Source organism: Nansenia antarctica, assembly GCF_963989245.1.
Source record: "Nansenia antarctica genome assembly, chromosome: 7".
Classification (NCBI taxonomy): domain Eukaryota; kingdom Metazoa; phylum Chordata; class Actinopteri; order Argentiniformes; family Microstomatidae; genus Nansenia; species Nansenia antarctica.
In genome coordinates this window covers 37,858,300-37,875,698 of record NC_137677.1, presented here as the reverse complement: position 1 = coordinate 37,875,698, position 17,399 = coordinate 37,858,300, and the positions used below count along the sequence as shown (strand labels likewise).

Sequence of the window (17,399 nt, the reverse complement as noted above, 5' to 3'; positions counted from 1 at the left end):
ATGAAAACAGGCTCCACGCTCCTGGCCTCTGAGCCCAACCGTACAGTGTCGTAGCAGAACGCAGCGGAGGCTTGTTTTAAAGGTATAATCAGACACATCCAGTACTCAAGTTGTAAAAGAAAATCAGGGGGGATGGTGGATTTTATCATATGGGGACAATTTTAGCATTCCCACAGCGTCAGTGACTTGGTAAAACTGTCATTGCATGTGTGCGTGCCCCCTCGCCCACAGTATTTTACTCAATATGCGCAAAACTAAATGTTGAAATAGCAGTAATACCACGTTCATTGATAAAATGACATAAGGGATGGAAAGGTGCTCGAGTGCTGGACACATCTAAGGATTTGAACTAGAAGAAATGAGATGTCATAATTATGTGGTCCTCTGTGCGTCGTTGTTTGAAAGGACCGTGACAGGGCGGGACCTCGGGTGCTCTCAGTTCAACCGGATGTTTGATGCTTCAGGCAGAGGAAGGTAAAGACGGAGATAAGAGATAAGAACAGGGGATAAGAAGGACATCCCTGCTGCCTATACTTTTTTATGTAAATACTGACATTCTAATGTACAATACTGATCACTTCACCTGTCTCGTCATTTCAGTACCATTTGACTGTGTTATTGCGGTATCCATGCACCCTTTCATAGTCTTGCTACAGAAGTAGAATGTTGTGGTTGAGTTCGTCGGTGTACCTGCTTGTAGCTCACTGAGTACTGCTGAATCTCTGTTGGTGCGTGTTCAGTGACCCAGGTTGTTGTGTTTGGTGACCCAGGTGGTTGTGTGTTCAGTGTGTGTTCAGGTACCCAGGTGACCCAGGTGGTTCTGTGTTCAGTGACCCAGGTGGTTGTGTGTTCACTGACCTAGGTGGTCGTGTGTTCAGGTCCCAGGTGGTTCTGTGTTCAGTGTGTGTTCAGGTCCCAGGTGACCCAGGTGGTTCTGTGTTCAGTGACCCAGGTGGTTGTGTGTTCAGTGACCCAGGTGGTTGTGTGTTCAGGTCCCAGGTGACCCAGGTGGTTCTGTGTTCAGTGTGTGTTCAGGTACCCAGGTGACCCAGGTGGTTGTGTGTTCAGTGTGTGTTCAGGTCCCAGGTGACCCAGGTGGTTCTGTGTTCAGTGTGTGTTCAGGTCCCAGGTGACCCAGGTGGTTCTGTGTTCAGTGTGTGTTCAGGTCCCAGGTGACCCAGGTGGTTCTGTGTTCAGTGTGTGTTCAGGTCCCAGGTGACCCAGATGGCTGTGTGCTCAGTGACCCAGGTGACTGTGTGTTCAGGTACCCAGGTGACCCAGGTGACTGTGTGTTCAGGTCCCAGGTGACCCAGGTGGTTGTGTGTTCAGGTACCCAGGTGACCCAGGTGGCTGTGTGTTCAGGTCCCAGGTGACCCAGGTGGTTGTGTGTTCAGGTACCCAGGTGACCCAGGTGACTGTGTGTTCAGGTACCCAGGTGACCCAGGTGACTGTGTGTTCAGGTACCCAGGTGACCCAGGTGGCTGTGCGGCACCATGAGAGCGGCCGTGGAGACTGAGCTGGGCCCAGAGGAAGGCCTTGATGACAGCGGTGAGACTGCACCCTTTGAACCCTGACCCCCTAACACCCTAATACCCTAACACCCTGGCCCCTGACCCCCTGACACCCTGACCCCCTAACACTACTTTACATTGTTAGCAGGCTCACAAAACAAGCTGTGTTAGTTGACTAGCGATGTGTGTCATTGATTTTCGACAACGCTGAAATATATTTGTTCCATTTTTCTAAATAAAAGTCTGAACGTTAAAGCGGCTGCCGACTTGTTTCCCCTTTCACCAGACCGTGTCACATTATTGTTTCTCGATCACTGATCTGTTGTTTCCCAGGTCTGACGGAGATGCTGGCCAGCGTGGTGGGGGAGGTGAGGAGGGCCGTCGAGGAGGGCCGGGACGTGAACGGAGCAGAACTCCTCCTCAGTGCCCCCTGGCTCCAGTCCCTGCTCAAGGTCTCTCCTCCACACATGGACTCATGTCTCCCTGGTCACACAATACCTCATACTGTAGTCACATCATATTTTGAGTTAGCATTAGCGACATTAGCATTAGCGCCACTTGCTAATACATCATCACATCCCCTTGTTGTTGTCTCCACAGGTGTACGAGTGCCTTCTGCAGTTCCAGAGACTTCCGCCCTGCCCCTACCTGCCTTACGCCTCGGGGCTGTCCTACCAGGTCAGCGCACACTCACGCTGAAGGACAACAACAACATGACCTTTGGCCTTTCGGCCTACTACAGTATGAATGCCTGAACGTGGACTGCGCCTTGTGTTTGTGTGTTTGTGTGTGACAGATACTGTCCAGTGTAATAGAAGAGCCAGCCCCGTCACCAGAGGCCAGGGAGCTGTACAACCTGCTGAGAGCCCCACACATGCAGGTTGGTTATGTACAACCTGCTGAGAGCCCCACACATGCAGGTTGGTTATGTACAGGGGGGGACGAGGAGAGAGAGAGAGAGAGAGAGAGAGAGAGAGAGAGAGAGAGAGAGAGAGAGAGAGAGAGAGAGAGAGAGAGAGAGAGAGAGAGAGAGAGAGAGAGAGAGAGAGAGAGAGAGAGAGAGAGAGAGAGAGAGAGAGAGAGAGAGAGAGAGAGAGAGAGAGAGAGAGAGAGAGAGAGAGAGAGAGAGAGAGAGAGAGAGAGAGAGAGAGAGAGAGAGAGAGACACACACATAGATAGATAGATAAAATAAATTGATAGGTAGATAGATAAATAGATAGATAGATAGATAGGTACTTTATTGATCCCTGAGCGGAAATGAAGGCGTCACAGCAGCTCACATCACAAGCAACAACAAAATAAAATATAATAATAGAATATAAATAAAATAGACATCTGAAACATTATATACAGTAAAAACAGTCCAGTGTGATTTAACATCCCCTACTTTGGTTAGTGAATACCTCTGATATGAATTACAAAAATCCTAAGACTCAGCTCTATTACTGTGCCATTACAAAGCATGTATGACTATACAATACATACAATTCAATCCTATTGTAATAGGGTTAGGGTTAGTTGTTGTCAGTGGAGTGATTTGTCACCACATTCAGGTGCACAGCAGCTCTCTATTCAGCCGCTGTCCTGTCGGGTGTCGGTACAAAAGCCCTGCTGACTCACAGTGTTGTTCCAGTAGATAGAGACGGTAGAGCCGGTGTCTAATGATCGCAAGGTCGGCAGCTCGCAGCGGGTCGAATCCCGGCTGGGCCACGCGTCAAAGTGTCCTTGAGCGAGGCGCTGAACCCCCTAATTGCTCCATGGTCGCCTTCTACTCTATGGCTCTGACCCCTGTGCCTAGAGCATAAAAATACATTTTGTTGTACTCTCTGCCAATGACAAAGGTTGAATCCCTTTCCTTTCCCTTAAACGCCGATCAGAGTGTTGTTGCTAGGTAAACAACACCACATAGAACACTTGGAACTCTAGGTGGTGAATGTTCCGGAAAACAATTTGGCAGTTGGTGAGTCAAGTGTGGGATGTGGTTTTTCTGAGGGGAAGCTAACAAAATATTTTTCAACTTCAGACTGTTCAAGCAAAAGCGCAGTGCGGCAGCAGTGGCGTTAAGGGGTTAAACTGTGTCTAATTCCAGCATAAAATACATTTCGTTTTACTCTGCTGTGCCAATGACAAAGGTTGAACACATTTATATTTACATTGACATTTTTGGCATTTAGCAGACGCCTTATTCCAAAGCGACTTACAATCAATACATTTGACTAAGCAAGTGAATCATCAATTCACCAGTCGTAGCAGGAAGAGTGATCTAGATTGGCAGTCATCGTGATAGAAAAATAAATAAATAAAGATTCTTATTTTTTAATATTTGTTTTCATTAATAAGACACTGGAGAGACAGTACAAGGGGGGCAGTCGAAGTCTTAGGAGGCATAGTATAGGGGGAAAGCAGGTGTCTTAGGAAAAAAAGAAAAAGCAGGTGTCTTAGGAGACTGGGGAGTGCTGGGGGGTAGTAATGTCTCATTTTCAGCAGTTAAGGTGTAGCCTGAAGAGATGGGTCTTCAGTCTCCGACAGAAGATGGGTAGTGACTCTGAATCCCGGTTCTCCCAGGCGCTCCTGTCGGCCCACGATACGGTGGCCCAGAGGGACTACGGGCCGGTGCTGGACCCGCTGCCAGAGGACCTGTCTGAGGAGGAGGAGGCCATGAAGATCGTCTGCCTGGTCAAGAACCAGCAGCCCCTGGTGAGGAGCGCTCACCGTCCAATCAAATCAAAGTTTGTTTTGCATTTTTACAATTAACACAAGAACAGCCATGAGGTCATGCACATGCACTCGATCAAATTTCAGGTCCCTCCTTTCATGACTTTTCCTAGATATGTGCGTTCCACCCAGTATCCTTACATTTTCTAAATCACATCAGGATAAGCTAGTATAAAGCTATTTTGGCTAATTTACAAGACGCGCCAACTAGTGGTCGTTGTGTAAGTAGCAGCTTCCCATTGTAAAGACCCCCGAGGCGGCTCTTATAGTAGGCAAAAAAGGCACGGCTGTTCTAGTGTTAAGTCATTTAGTGTTTGACGTTTTTATGCTTACTTATGTCTAAATAAGTGACTCAACTGCAGTACATTATTATATGATATAGTATCACGTAATATATAAATACATTAACATCTAAATTACAATGCATAATGGATATACACTTGCTGGAGTGCTTTGCCGTGGGTAAACCAGGTAGTTTTAACCCGTTTCTGAATAACTTACTTTTGTATTTGTATCATAGAATACAGCCGTAGACGATGCTATGAAATGCTTAGGGCAACAACAACTCCTCAACAATGCAACAAACTGCAATCACACAATCAACAATGCAGTACAATATAATCATAATAAAACAGTAACATGCGGTGGCGTGAAGTGTATCGAGTAACATCCAGTGTCGATTTAAGATTTTGTATGATTTTGTATGACTGTGTATGATTTTGTATGATTTAGCATGATTTTGTATGATTTATGATCTGTGACTTTGAGGTCCTGAGCAGGCAGAAATCTCTGTTGGTTTCCATGACTAGGACAAATCAATATTGAGTATCAATACAGTATTGATCTGTGGTAGTGTCTCGGCCATAGATGTCATATTTATACAGGTATGACACACCTCTTTGGTCCTCCAAAGTGTCCTCCCTCTCGGTATCAGGAGGAATTGGAATATTTTTTTGTATTATTTTACTTCTTTTTCCCCCCATAACAGACATAAACAACAACAACAACAGCAACCCCACTACCCAGGAGACCCCTGACCCTTGTAAACATGAGCAGACAGCCTCATACACAGAACAGCCAAACAATATTCACAGTATCCTCCCCCATCGGTGATGGGATCAACAGATCGAATTTGCAGTTTTTACATCAAATATATGTATATACATAATACGTAAATACACGATTAAAGAAAAAGATAAAAAATAAATAAAAATGATTATTATTAAGGTTGAAGAATCAAAGTTATAGGAACAACCTTCGTCCGTCCTACCGATCAGCGAACGGTTGGTATCAAGTGAAATCATGATGATGAATATAACCCAGGCCTCCTGTCTGCCCTCCCCAAGAGTGAGGAGGGTGGGGGCGGCCTACGCAGCCGCCTGACCAGTCTGCGGCGCCTCACCCTGGAGAGGCTGGTGCCCGGCCGGCGATGGTGGTCGAGGGAGCCACTAGGGGGCCGCGGGGGGCCGGGGGGGGCAGGGAGGGGGGACAGCGTTGCCTCCGCCGGGCTGCTGCCCCCCCTGCGGCCCGGCCAGACCCGTCCCCCCCTGCCTCGCTACGAGTCCACAGGCAGCTGCGGGCTGTGTCGCCAGACCAGTGGCCTCCGGGAGAACGGCCTTAACCAATCAGCGCCCTCGGTCTGCAGCCCTGTCCGTGTCGGTAAGAGGCCCCAAACAGGAAGCAGCAGGAAGTTGTGTTGTTTGCTTTTTTTTTGCAAAGCTTGGGACTTTTCAAGACTTTTTTTTTTTACTTCCCTTTTGACACAAGCTTCTTCTGGTTAGGTCGGTTCCTTTTTCTCATAATTATTATTTCTGCTTTCTTTATTTTCTAACGTGTTCACTGACCCCATTTTTCTCCACCACTGTCTCTCTTTTCCTTTACCTTGTCGTTCCCTTCCCCCAAACGTTCCTTTCCTTCCGCGGAGGCGGTGACTCGACCAAGAGCAAACCGAACGGCGGCGCCGACAGCGACCAGGCCGACTACGCCTACCCGCCCTCCCTGTGGAAGGGCCCGCTCCCCACGTTCAGCCTGACCGCGCCGGACCCCCCAGCAACCCCCCCTCGTCAGCCCCCTCGGACAGTCCTGACCCTGGGGTTCGCAGCCCGGGCCCAGGCCCAGACGGCACCCTCTACCCCCGCAGCCAGGCGGTGCAGGTGGAGGGAGTCCCCGGGCGGCTGTGTGCGGCGGCCATCTTTACAGCTCAGCAGACAGCCCAGCCTGGACCAGCTCAAGTCCACGGTGCACACGGCCGCCAGCAGCTTCGAGCACGGCGCCAGCGACGTCCGCCACCTGGGCCAGAGGATGGCGGAGGCCACGGAGGTTATGTCGGACAGCGTGGAGGAGAACGCCCAGGCTCTCAACCTGCTGGCGGAGGTGGTGGACAAACTCCAGGGACTCATCATCGCTAGCAAGAACCCCGAGACCCCTAAACCCCCCCACTATCCTGTCTCTAGCAACAACACAGGGGCCCCCAAACCCCCCCACTATCCTGTCTCTAGCAAGACCCCTGAGACCCCCAAACCCCCCCATTATCCTGTCACTAGCAACAACCCAGAGCCCCCCAAACCCCCCCATTATCCTGTCACTAGCAACAACCCAGAGCCCCCCAAACCCCCCCATTATTTTGTCACTAGCAACAACCCCGAGACCCCCAAACCCCCCCATTATTTTGTCACTAGCAACAACCCCGAGACCCCCAAACCCCCCCACTATCCTGTCTCTAGCAACAACCCTGAGACCCCCAAACCCCCCCACTGTCCTGTCTCTAGCAAGACCCCAGAGGCCCCCAAGACCGCCTATCGACCCCCGACTCCCTACTCACCACCTCCCCCCCCCAGCCGCTCTCGTTACTCCTCCTCTCCCTCCTCCCCTTCTCCCTCTTCCTCCTCCTCCTCCTCTTCCTCCAACTCTCTAGGCGGCTACATGGACGGTCCCCGGTCACCCCCGAGGATGGCTCCGTCTGTGTCGGGTCAAAATGGCCGCCATAAGAGGAGAGAGACCGTCAGTACTCCTACTCACCTCTCCAACGGGAGCGCGCCCCGGCCCGCGGAGGACCACAGTGACTACAACGACACCACCGGCTGCCTCTCCAGCAAGAAGAAGAGGAAGATAAAGAAGAAGAAGAAGAAATGAACCAGGACCCTGCTCTCCTCTCCTCATCTGCTCTGCTTGGGTTTCCTTCGTGTGGAAGGAGTCAACAACAACAACAACAACAACAACAACAACAACAACAACAACAACCATAATGGCCTCAAAAGTATCAGATGATTATCCAATGACCGTCTCTGGTGCTCCGTTCAGAAAGGAATGGGACGTTTCCGAGTGTTTTGTTGACAATCGATGCTGCTGTCTTTGGACTGCCACCTGTGACTTCAGAGCCCAATGGTCCAAGGTAGAGGTATCCACATGTATCTATCATCACCCCCCTCATTGTCTCATTGCATCACATTCAAACTCCTCCTGCTCACCTACAAATCCCTCCAGGGCCTGGCCCCCCAGTACCTCTCCGATCTCCTCCACCACTACACCCCATCCAGAACTCTGAGGTCCTCTAACACGGGCCTCCTCATCCAACCCAGCGCCAAACTCCGGACCTTTGGGTACAGAGCCTTCAGTGTGGCAGCCCCCACCCTCTGGAACTCTCTACCCAAGGATATCCGCGACTCTCCAACCCTGGACATATTCAAAACTGCCCTTAAAACCCACCTTTTCACCATTGCATTCAACCTTAAGTAGCTGTTTCACTGTTTCTTGTTTTGTGTGGGTCTGTGAAAGGTGCTACATAAATGTAAGTTATTATTATTATTATTATTATTATTATTATTATTATTGTAGCCTCACCTTCTTTCTCACCCTCAACGCATAAATCCTTCCCGTTCCTGGAACATCCTTGGCTATCATGGCATCCTCCTTGGCAACCATGGCAACCTCCTCGGCTACCATGGCAACCTCCTCGGCTACCGTGGCAACCTGCTCGGCTACCGTGGTAACCTTCTCGGCTACCATGGCAACCTTCTTGGCTACCATGGCAACCTCCTCGGCTACCATGCGATCATCTCTCATCTCTCTTCTACTTCTCAACTTTCAACCACCGCTGTGTGTCTGCCAGTGTGTCTGCCATTCCCCATTCATCTTCCTTGGTCTTCTCAACCCTCCTTGCTCTCTTGCTCTCTTTCCCAAGCTGAACATCTCATCTCAGGGGTGGCTGTGGTGCAGGAGGTAGAGCCGGCGTCTAATGATCGCAAGGCCGGCAGATCGGGGGTTCAAACCCTGGCTGGCCACATGTCGATGTGTCCTTGGGCAAGACACTGAACCCCAAAATTGCTCCCAATGAGCGGGCCGGCCGGCGACCTTGCATGGTAGCTTGTTGCCGCCGTTGGTGTGTGAATGTGTGTGTGAATGGGTGAATGAGAGGCCGTTGTAAAGCGCTTTTGGAATAAGCCGTTGTATAAGTGCAGTCCAGTTACCATCTTTTGTTTCTTCTCAGTTCATTTCTTGAGAATCTTGAACACATCTCTTACATTTCCCGACTACAATTTTCCCTCCGGTCTCCCCAACTGTTCCTCTCCCAGTGATCTCAGTCACACACCTCCTGTCACATGGCCTGGTCATCTTTCAGAAGCTGACTGTCGTGTGTTAGATAAGGTAGTTTAACTGACTGTCGTGTGTTAGATAAGGTAGTTTAACTGACTGTCGTGTGTTAGATAAGGTAGTTTCGATATAGTGAACAAAGTAGCTTTAGTTCAACAAACTAGATTTCTCTCAAGATTAGCTTTAGTGTCGTTCAACGTCTTGCCTTGTGAAGCCATTGGTAATCTAGTTACAGAAGCCTAGACACATTTTCGGCATCTGTTAATAGATTATACATTTACATCTGTTAATAGATTAAACATTTACATCTGTTAATAGATTATACATTTACACTTTTAAACTTTTACCATTTAGCAGACGCTTTTATCCAAAGCAACTTACAATTAGACATTACAGAGACAGTCTCCGTGGAGTAACTTAGGGCTAAGTGCCTTACGCAAGGACACACTAGTGGTGGTGTTCCCAGGTCTTACTCAAGGACACACTAGTGGTGGTGTTCCCAGGTCTTACTCAAGGACACACTAGTGGTGGTGTTCCCAGGTCTTACTCAAGGACACACTAGTGGTGGTGTTCCCAGGTCTTACTCAAGGACACACTAGTGGTGGTGTTCCCAGGTCTTACGCAAGGACACACTAGTGGTGGTGTTCCCAGATCTTACTCAAGGACACACTAGTGGTGGTGTTCCCAGGTCTTACGCAAGGACACACTAGTGGTGGTGTTCCCAGGTCTTACTCAAGGACACACTAGTGGTGGTGTTCCCAGGTCTTACGCAAGGACACACTAGTGGTGGTGTTCCCAGGTCTTACTCAAGGACACACTAGTGGTGGTGTTCCCAGGTCTTACTCAAGGACACACTAGTGGTGGTGTTCCCAGGTCTTACTCAAGGACACACTAGTGGTGGTGTTCCCAGGTCTTACTCAAGGACACACTAGTGGTGGTGTTCCCAGGTCTTACTCAAGGACACACTAGTGGTGGTGCCACCACTAACCCTACAAATAGATCCTCACGGATGGTCTCACTCACCAACATTTGGAGTGATACTTCCTCTGATTCATAGTTCTACCCTGATGTAAATGTGTGTTTATGGTTGTTTGTCTTGTGACCACCAGGGGGCGACTATAAAGAAGGACGATGAGACTGGAAGGATCTACATAGCCAGGGTGATCAACGGTGGCCTCGCCGATCGCAGCGGTGAGCCTGATTGTGTGTGTGTGTGTGTGTCAGCGGTGACTCTGATTGTGTGTATGTGTGTGTGTCGGCGGTGAGTCTGATTGTGTGTATGTGTGTGTGTGTGTCAACGGTGAGTCTGATTGTGCGTGTGTGTGTGTGTGTGTGTGTGTGTGTGTGTGAGCGGTTAGTCTGATTGTCGTCATTTGGACAAAGCATTTCCATCACACATCTTCTCTCCTCTACCCGTCTGCTCTTTCTGCTGTGGTGTTAGATACAGTGGTGTTAGATACAGTGGTGTTAGATACAGTGGTGTTAGATACAGTGGTGTTAGATACAGTACAAACGCATTTCTTGCAGCAAATATAAATGTCTGTACTGTGACGTGGCTACATCTTGACTGTCCCTCCTAAAGACCTCTTCATCCCCTCTACCCCCCTGTAGAGACCTCTTCATCCCCTCTACCCCCCTGTACAGACCTCTTCATCCCCTCTACCCCCCCTGTACAGACCTCTTCATCCCCTCTACCCCCCTGTACAGACCTCTTTATCCCCTCTACCCCCCTGTACAGAACTCTTCATCCCCACTACCCCCATGTACAGACCTCCTCATCCCCTCTACCCCCTGTACAGACTTCCTCATCCCCTCTACCCCCTGTACAGACCTCTTCATCCCCACTACCCCCTGTACAGACCTCCTCATCCCCTCTACCCCCCTGTAGAGACCTCCTCATCCCCTCTACCCCCCTGTACAGACCTCTTCATCCCCTCTACCCCCCTGTACAGACCTCTTCATCCCCTCTACCCCCTGTACAGACCTCTTCATCCCCACTACCCCCCTGTACAGACCTCCTCATCCCCTCTACCCCACTGTACAGACCTCCTCATCCCCTCTACCCCCCTGTAGAGACCTCCTCATCCCCTCTACCCCCCTGTACAGACCTCTTCATCCCCTCTACCCCCCTGTACAGACCTCTTCATCCCCTCTACCCCCCTGTACAGACCTCTTCATCCCCACTACCCCCCTGTACAGACCTCTTCATCCCCACTACCCCACTGTACAGACCTCCTCATCCCCTCCACCCCCTGTACAGACCTCTTCATCCCCACTACCCCCCTGTACAGACCTCCTCATCCCCTCTACCCCACTGTACAGACCTCCTCATCCCCTCTACCCCCCTGTAGAGACCTCTTCATCCCCACTACCCCCCTGTACAGACCTCTTCATCCCCTCTACCCCCCTGTACAGACCTCTTCATCCCCTCTACCCCCCTGTACAGACCTCTTCATCCCCACTACCCCCCTGTACAGACCTCTTCATCCCCTCTACCCCCTGTACAGACCTCTTCATCCCCACTACCCCCTGTACAGACCTCCTCATCCCCACTACCCCACTGTACAGTTTCTCTACTGTAAATAAATAATAAATACATTCATTTATTTTTTTAATTAACAAGTAATTCTTCCTTCTTCTAGCATTGTGACTGCCAAAGGCCCCTGGTCCTAGAATAGAATCGTTTTTCTTATAATGACTGATGGATAGATGATTAGACAAATGTGTTTGTTGTAAGTCGCTTTGGATAAAGGCGCCTGCTAAATGTCTTAAATGTAAATGTAAACGTGGGTCTGTTAGATATATACAAACATGTCTGTTGTAGTAAATATAAACGTGTGTTGTGTTGTCTGTGTTTGTGTGTGTGTGTGTGTGTGTCTGTGTCTGTGTCTCTGTCTCTGTCTCTGTCTCTGTCTGTGTCTGTGTCTGTGTCTGTGTCTGTGTCTGTGTCTGTGTCTCTGTCTCTGTCTCTGTCTCTGTCTGTGTCTGTGTCTGTGTGTGTGTGTGTGTGTGTGTGTGTGTGTGTGTGTGTGTGTGTGTGTGTGTGTGTGTTACAGGTCTTCTCCACCCAGGGGACCTGCTGGTGGAGGTGAACGGCAGCCCTGTGGAGGGGCTGGACCCAGAGCAGGTCATCCAGATCCTGGTGAGTCCCCTACACACACACACACACACACACACTCTGAACCCTCAGAAATATACACACACACACACACACACACACACACACTCTGAACCCCCAGACACACACACACACACACACTCTGAACCCCCAGACACACACACACTCTCTGAACCCCCAGAGATATATATATACACACACACACACACACACACACACACACATCATGTCTAGTACCATGGCCTGGGGTGGTCCAGTGGTCTAGCACCATGGCCTGGGGTGGTCCAGTACCATAGCCTGGGGTGGTCCAGTGGTCTAGCACCATGACACATATTAACTCATACTCTTCCTCTCCTTCCTAGATCCAGTCTCAAGGCACTATCTTGTTCAAAGTGATCCCAAACACAGTACCATCGCCCAGCAACCAAACCTCGGTAAGGAGACCTCCACACCATCGTACCATTTCAAAACGTACAAAAAAAAGAAGAAGAAAAAAAAAGAATATGTTCCAAATGTTCAACTCAAAAACACACACAATCACCCAGTCTGTGTATGTGTTGTTCATTGTACACATTCATACGCTCCTGTCTCTCCCCTCTCCCTCCTGTCTCCCCCCTCTCCCTTCTGTCTCTCCCTCCTGTCTCTCCCCTCTCCCTCCTGTCTCCCCCCTCTCCCTCCTGTCTCCCCCCTCTCCCTCCTGGTCTCCCCCCTCTCCCTCCTGTCTCCCTCCTGTCTCCCTCCTGTCTCCCTCCTGTCTCTCCCTTCTCTCTCTCCCCTCTCCCTCCTGTCTTCCCCCTCTCCCATCCTGTCTCTCCCTCCTGTCTCTCCCTCCTGTCTCCCCCCTCTCCCTTCTCTCTCCCCCCTCTCCCTCCTGGTCTCTCCCCTCTCCCTCCTGGTCTCCCCCTCCCCCCTTTCCCTCCTGTCTCCCCCCTCACCCTCCTTTCTCCCCCCTCTCCCTCCTGTCTCCCCCCTCTCCCTCCTTTCTCCCCCCTCTCCCTCCTGTCTCCCCCCCTTTCCCTCCTGTCTCCCCCCTCTCCCTCTCCCCTCTCTCCTCCCCCCTTTCCCTCCTGTCTCCCCCCTCTCCCTCTCCCCTCTCTCCTCCCCCCTCTCCCTCCTGTCTCCCCCCTCTCCCTCCTTTCTCCCCCGCTCTCCCTCCTGTCTCCCCCCCTTTCCCTCCTGTCTCCCCCCTCTCCCTCTCCCCTCTCTCCTCCCCCCTTTCCCTCCTGTCTCCCCCCTCTCCCTCTCCCCTCTCCCTCCTGTCTCCCCCCTCTCCCTCTCCCCTCTCTCCTCCCCCCTCTCCCTCCTGTCTCCCCCCTCTGCCTCCTTTCTCCCCCCTCTCCCTCCTGTCTCCCCCCCTTTCCCTCCTGTCTCCCCCCTCTCCCTCTCCCCTCTCTCCTCCCCCCTCTCCTGTCCCTCAGCTGTACATGCGAGCCATGGCGGACTACTCCCCCCTGCAGGACCCGGCCATCCCCTGCCCTGCGGCGGGCGTGGCCTTCAGGAGGGGGGACCTGCTGGAGGTGGTGGACCAGTCGGACCTCCACTGGTGGCAGGCCAGGAAGCTGCCCAGCACCTCCTCCTGCGCCGGCCTCGTCCCCTCCATCAGCCTGCTGAAGAGGTCAGAGAGAGTGTGTGTGTGTGTGTGTGTGTGTGTGTGCGCTGTGTGCGCATGTGTGTGTGAGTGTGAGTGTGAGTGTGAGTGTGCATGTGCGTGTGTGTGTGTGTGTGTGAGTGACACACACAAAAAAACAGTGCATGGAGAGAGAAGGGTCAGGTAAGACATGAACAAGAAGCAGAGTCTGTGGGTCTGGGTCTCCAGCCAGCTCCCAGGCCTGTGACTGATTCTAGCATCAGCAGCAGTTTCCAGCTGTTCAGCAGTTGTTTCACAACTTCCGCTCTCAAAGGTTCTGTGGAAACTAGATGAGTAGTTACCGTATGGAGCTCAGCATCAAGATTAGCTTCACGTCACAGAGAGAGAGAGATAACTGAGGGAGAGTACATACGAAACCACTGCTGGCTTATGCGCGTTAGACACGGTGTCGGCAAACCCAACGGACAGACATCTTGGAACACAATGGCTTCGATCACAAAGCTGAGCATTCTACTGGCTGTTCTTATCAACACCATCCATGCAGACCAAGAAATCATCATCATTGAAGGTGGAAAATATAATTTTAAAGGCCCAATGGGGGGAAATTACTGTGTGGTCTTCAAGTCCGTGGCTGAAGACACCCTGCTGTTGTGGAACACATCTAACCCGTCCCCTGAGAATTCTACGCTGGCTGCAGACTTAAAGGATCGATTAAAAGCTACATTCAAGAGTGACAATCAGACAGTTATCTCTCTGAAGATCTACGGTTTGACTCATTCAGACTCGGGGCTCTACAGGGTGGAGTGTTGGCAGGCGGGCAGGGTGTCACAGAACCGCAGCGCCAGACTCTCAGTCTGCAGAGGTCTGAGTCTGACTGGGAGGTTTATCTACCCGACCGCTGGAGAGACAGTAGACCTGCCGTGTGAGGGGGCAGCAGCAGGTGACCACCTGGCTGTCCAATGGCTGAGGAGGAGGACCGTGAGCTGGGAGAGAATGTTTCTGGACGAGAGCAGAACCCTGAACCCCCTCATGGAGGACCTAAGCAGCCGAGTACAGGTGGTTGACAACAGCTCCACTCTCCGCATCACCAACTTCACCTACGAAGACCGTCGCTATGAATACCGCTGTTTAGTCCTGGATGGACACCGTTGTGACAAGATACTGGTGATCATCAGACATGGGTATGTTCTACGCTCACCGGGGGAAGAGGCTGTGCTGCCCTGCTTCCATGCTGACACCAATGGGACAGAGATTGGCTGGCTGACCCCTGATCTAGACGTCCTCCGCCCAGCATCACCATCTCAAAACCTCTCCGAGGACGCCAGTGACCTCGCTGACGGAGGGAAGCAGACGTACGTGCTGGACGGAAGAGTGGCGGGAAATTACTCCCTGGTCGTCCCATCTCTGATGCTCAGCCACACAGGGAATTATTTCTGTTTTCATTATCACACCGGGATAGGCATCAAAGATAATTTTCTGCTGGTCTGCCCCCACCGTGCCCCCGTTACAGCGTTCTACTCAGAGGGAGAGGAGATTGTTCTCAGCTGTAACTCCAGTCTCCCTAAGTCAGGCAGTGTTGTGTGGTACAGACAGACTGCTCAGCATGACGGTGTCATTCAGGTGTCCCCCTATAAGAATGAATGGGGGGAAGATCAAACTCCGGAAGATTTGATTGGACGAATCAATGTGTCTCACTCCTTTACCACCCTGGTCCTCTCTAACCTCTCACTGGAGGACAGTGGTCTGTACTGGTGTGCTGTCTATGATAGGGTAGGTTCTGTGTGTCACTCATCAAACAAGACCATCGTAGTCTATCAGGAGAAGGACCCCTTCGGCGTCGACTCTGTGTTCTACGCAGTGTGGCGTTCCCTGGCGAGCTGTGTTCTGCTGGGGTTGGTCGGTGTTGTGGTCGCTCTGAAGCTGAAGACCGTGAGAAGAAGAGACCAAGCTTCTCAGAGGACCCTGAGGAGGAGAGAGGAGAGAGAAGAGGGGATAGAGATGGGTAGAGAAGAGATGATCGAGGAGAGGATGGAGAAGAGGTCATAGAGGAGGAAACCAGTGTGTGAGCAAATAAGGCCAAATGTTTGGCATCAAGTTAAGAAAATGTCTGCAATATACACTTGATGTGTATATATAAATATATGTGTGTATGTGAGAGGAGGAGGGACTCCACACTTGTTTATGAGACCATAATATGACAGTATGCTTCTTATTTACTGCATTACTCTTGCTTGTACCTACCAATACATTGTCCTTTTTTATTTGTCATTATTGTTCATTTGTATATTCAGTTGTATTCTATCAATGGATTTAAATTAACCTGGTTCCAAAGAGCTCTGAAAGTCAACAAAGGATGAACTATAAATCAGATACTGTAAAAGATTGCGTATATATCCGTGCGTGTAATTTTCATATATGAATGACTTATTAAGGTCTGGCTTAATAAGAAAATGTGTCTTTCTCAGGGGAACACTTTCTCTACCTGTATATCATGTTGGCTCTTTTGATGGAAGGGCGACAGCTTACTCTAACAACCCTGGGGAGACAAATCATCAAGGCCTTTCTGAAAGATATTTGTATTTTGTATAGGCCTATATCTATAACTAGACTGTGGACATTTCCTGTGGAAATTGTGAAGTGTACTTGCCCCCCCCCCACCCCTGGGCCACTCCACTGCATCCCCCGGCAAAGACCGCGTTTCTCTAGCTCACCCAGGGGCCGAGCTAACTAGCGCTAGCTAACTAGCTAACTCCCCTGCACCCCCCGGCGAAGACTGCGTTCCTCTAGCTCACCCAGAGGCCAAGTTGTGGGGTTGGGGTGTGTGTAACTAGCGCTAGCTAACTAGCTGAATGCTGCTATCAAAGCAACCTGGGCTTCCATAACACTCAGCAGTGCCACAGGCTGATTGCATCCATGCCATTGATGCAGTAATTCGTGCAAAAGGAGGCCAGACCAAGTATTGAGTGCATAAATGAACATACAGTTAGGTCCGTAAATGGACAAATTAACATAATCATAAATAAAATGTTAATTTGTAATACTTTGTCGAGAATCTTTTGCAGGCAATGACTGCCTGAAGTCTGGAACCCATGGACATCACCAAATGCTGGGTTTCCTCCTTTGTGATGCTTTGCCAGGCCTTTACTGCAGCTGTCTTCAGTTGTTTGTTCGTGGGTCTTTCTGCCTTTAGTTTTGTCTTCAGCAAGTGAAATGCATGCTCAATCGGATTTGTGGTGATTGACTCGGCCATTGCAGAATATTCCACTTCTTTCCCTTAAAAAACTCCTGGGTTGCTTACGCAGTATGTTTTAGGTCATTGTCCATCTGTATTGTGAAGCGCCATCCAGTCAACTTTGCTGAATTTGTCTGAATCTGAGCAGACAGAATATCCCTAAACACTTAAGAATTCATCCGTCTGCTTCTGTCTTCTGTCACATCATCAATAAACACTAGTGACCCAGTGCCATTGGAAGCCATGCATGCCCATGTCATCACACTGCCTCCACCGTTTTTTTGACAGATGATGTAGTAAGCGTCGGATCATGAGCTGTTCCAAGCCTTATCCATACTTTTTTCTTCCCATCATTCTGGTACAGGTTAATCTGAGTTTCATTTGTCCAAAGAATGCTCTTCCAGAACAGGGCTGGCTTTTTTAGATGTTTTTTGGCAAAGTCTAATCTGGCCTTTCTATTCTTGAGGCTTATGAATGGCTTGCACCTTGTGGTGAACCCTCTGTATTTGTTCATGTGAAGTCTTCCCTTTATGGTACACTTGGATAATGATATGCCAACCTCCTGGAGACTGTTCTTCACTTGGCTGGATGTTGTGAAGGGGTTTTTGGATGTTGTGAAGGGGTCCTTTACTACTGTATGTAAAG

At 50.2% G+C, this 17,399-nt stretch overlaps 1 protein-coding gene across 1 annotated transcript in view; it reads left to right on the top strand.

The window, feature by feature from the left end:
• The window catches only part of LOC308162575 (MAGUK p55 subfamily member 4-like), a gene marked incomplete at both ends in the record, with an annotated part of 29,853 nt that continues 12,454 nt past the window's right edge, over positions 1–17,399 (top strand). Inside the window, 12 exons of the mRNA XM_080536720.1 lie at positions 1–40; positions 920–1,035; positions 1,209–1,369; positions 1,478–1,548; positions 1,845–1,963; positions 2,112–2,189; positions 2,308–2,391; positions 4,077–4,208; positions 9,926–10,007; positions 11,873–11,958; positions 12,297–12,368; positions 13,353–13,549. Coding sequence (XP_080392846.1) covers positions 1–40; positions 920–1,035; positions 1,209–1,369; positions 1,478–1,548; positions 1,845–1,963; positions 2,112–2,189; positions 2,308–2,391; positions 4,077–4,208; positions 9,926–10,007; positions 11,873–11,958; positions 12,297–12,368; positions 13,353–13,549 — 1,238 coding nt within the window. The remainder of the gene's footprint in view (positions 41–919; positions 1,036–1,208; positions 1,370–1,477; positions 1,549–1,844; positions 1,964–2,111; positions 2,190–2,307; positions 2,392–4,076; positions 4,209–9,925; positions 10,008–11,872; positions 11,959–12,296; positions 12,369–13,352; positions 13,550–17,399) is intronic.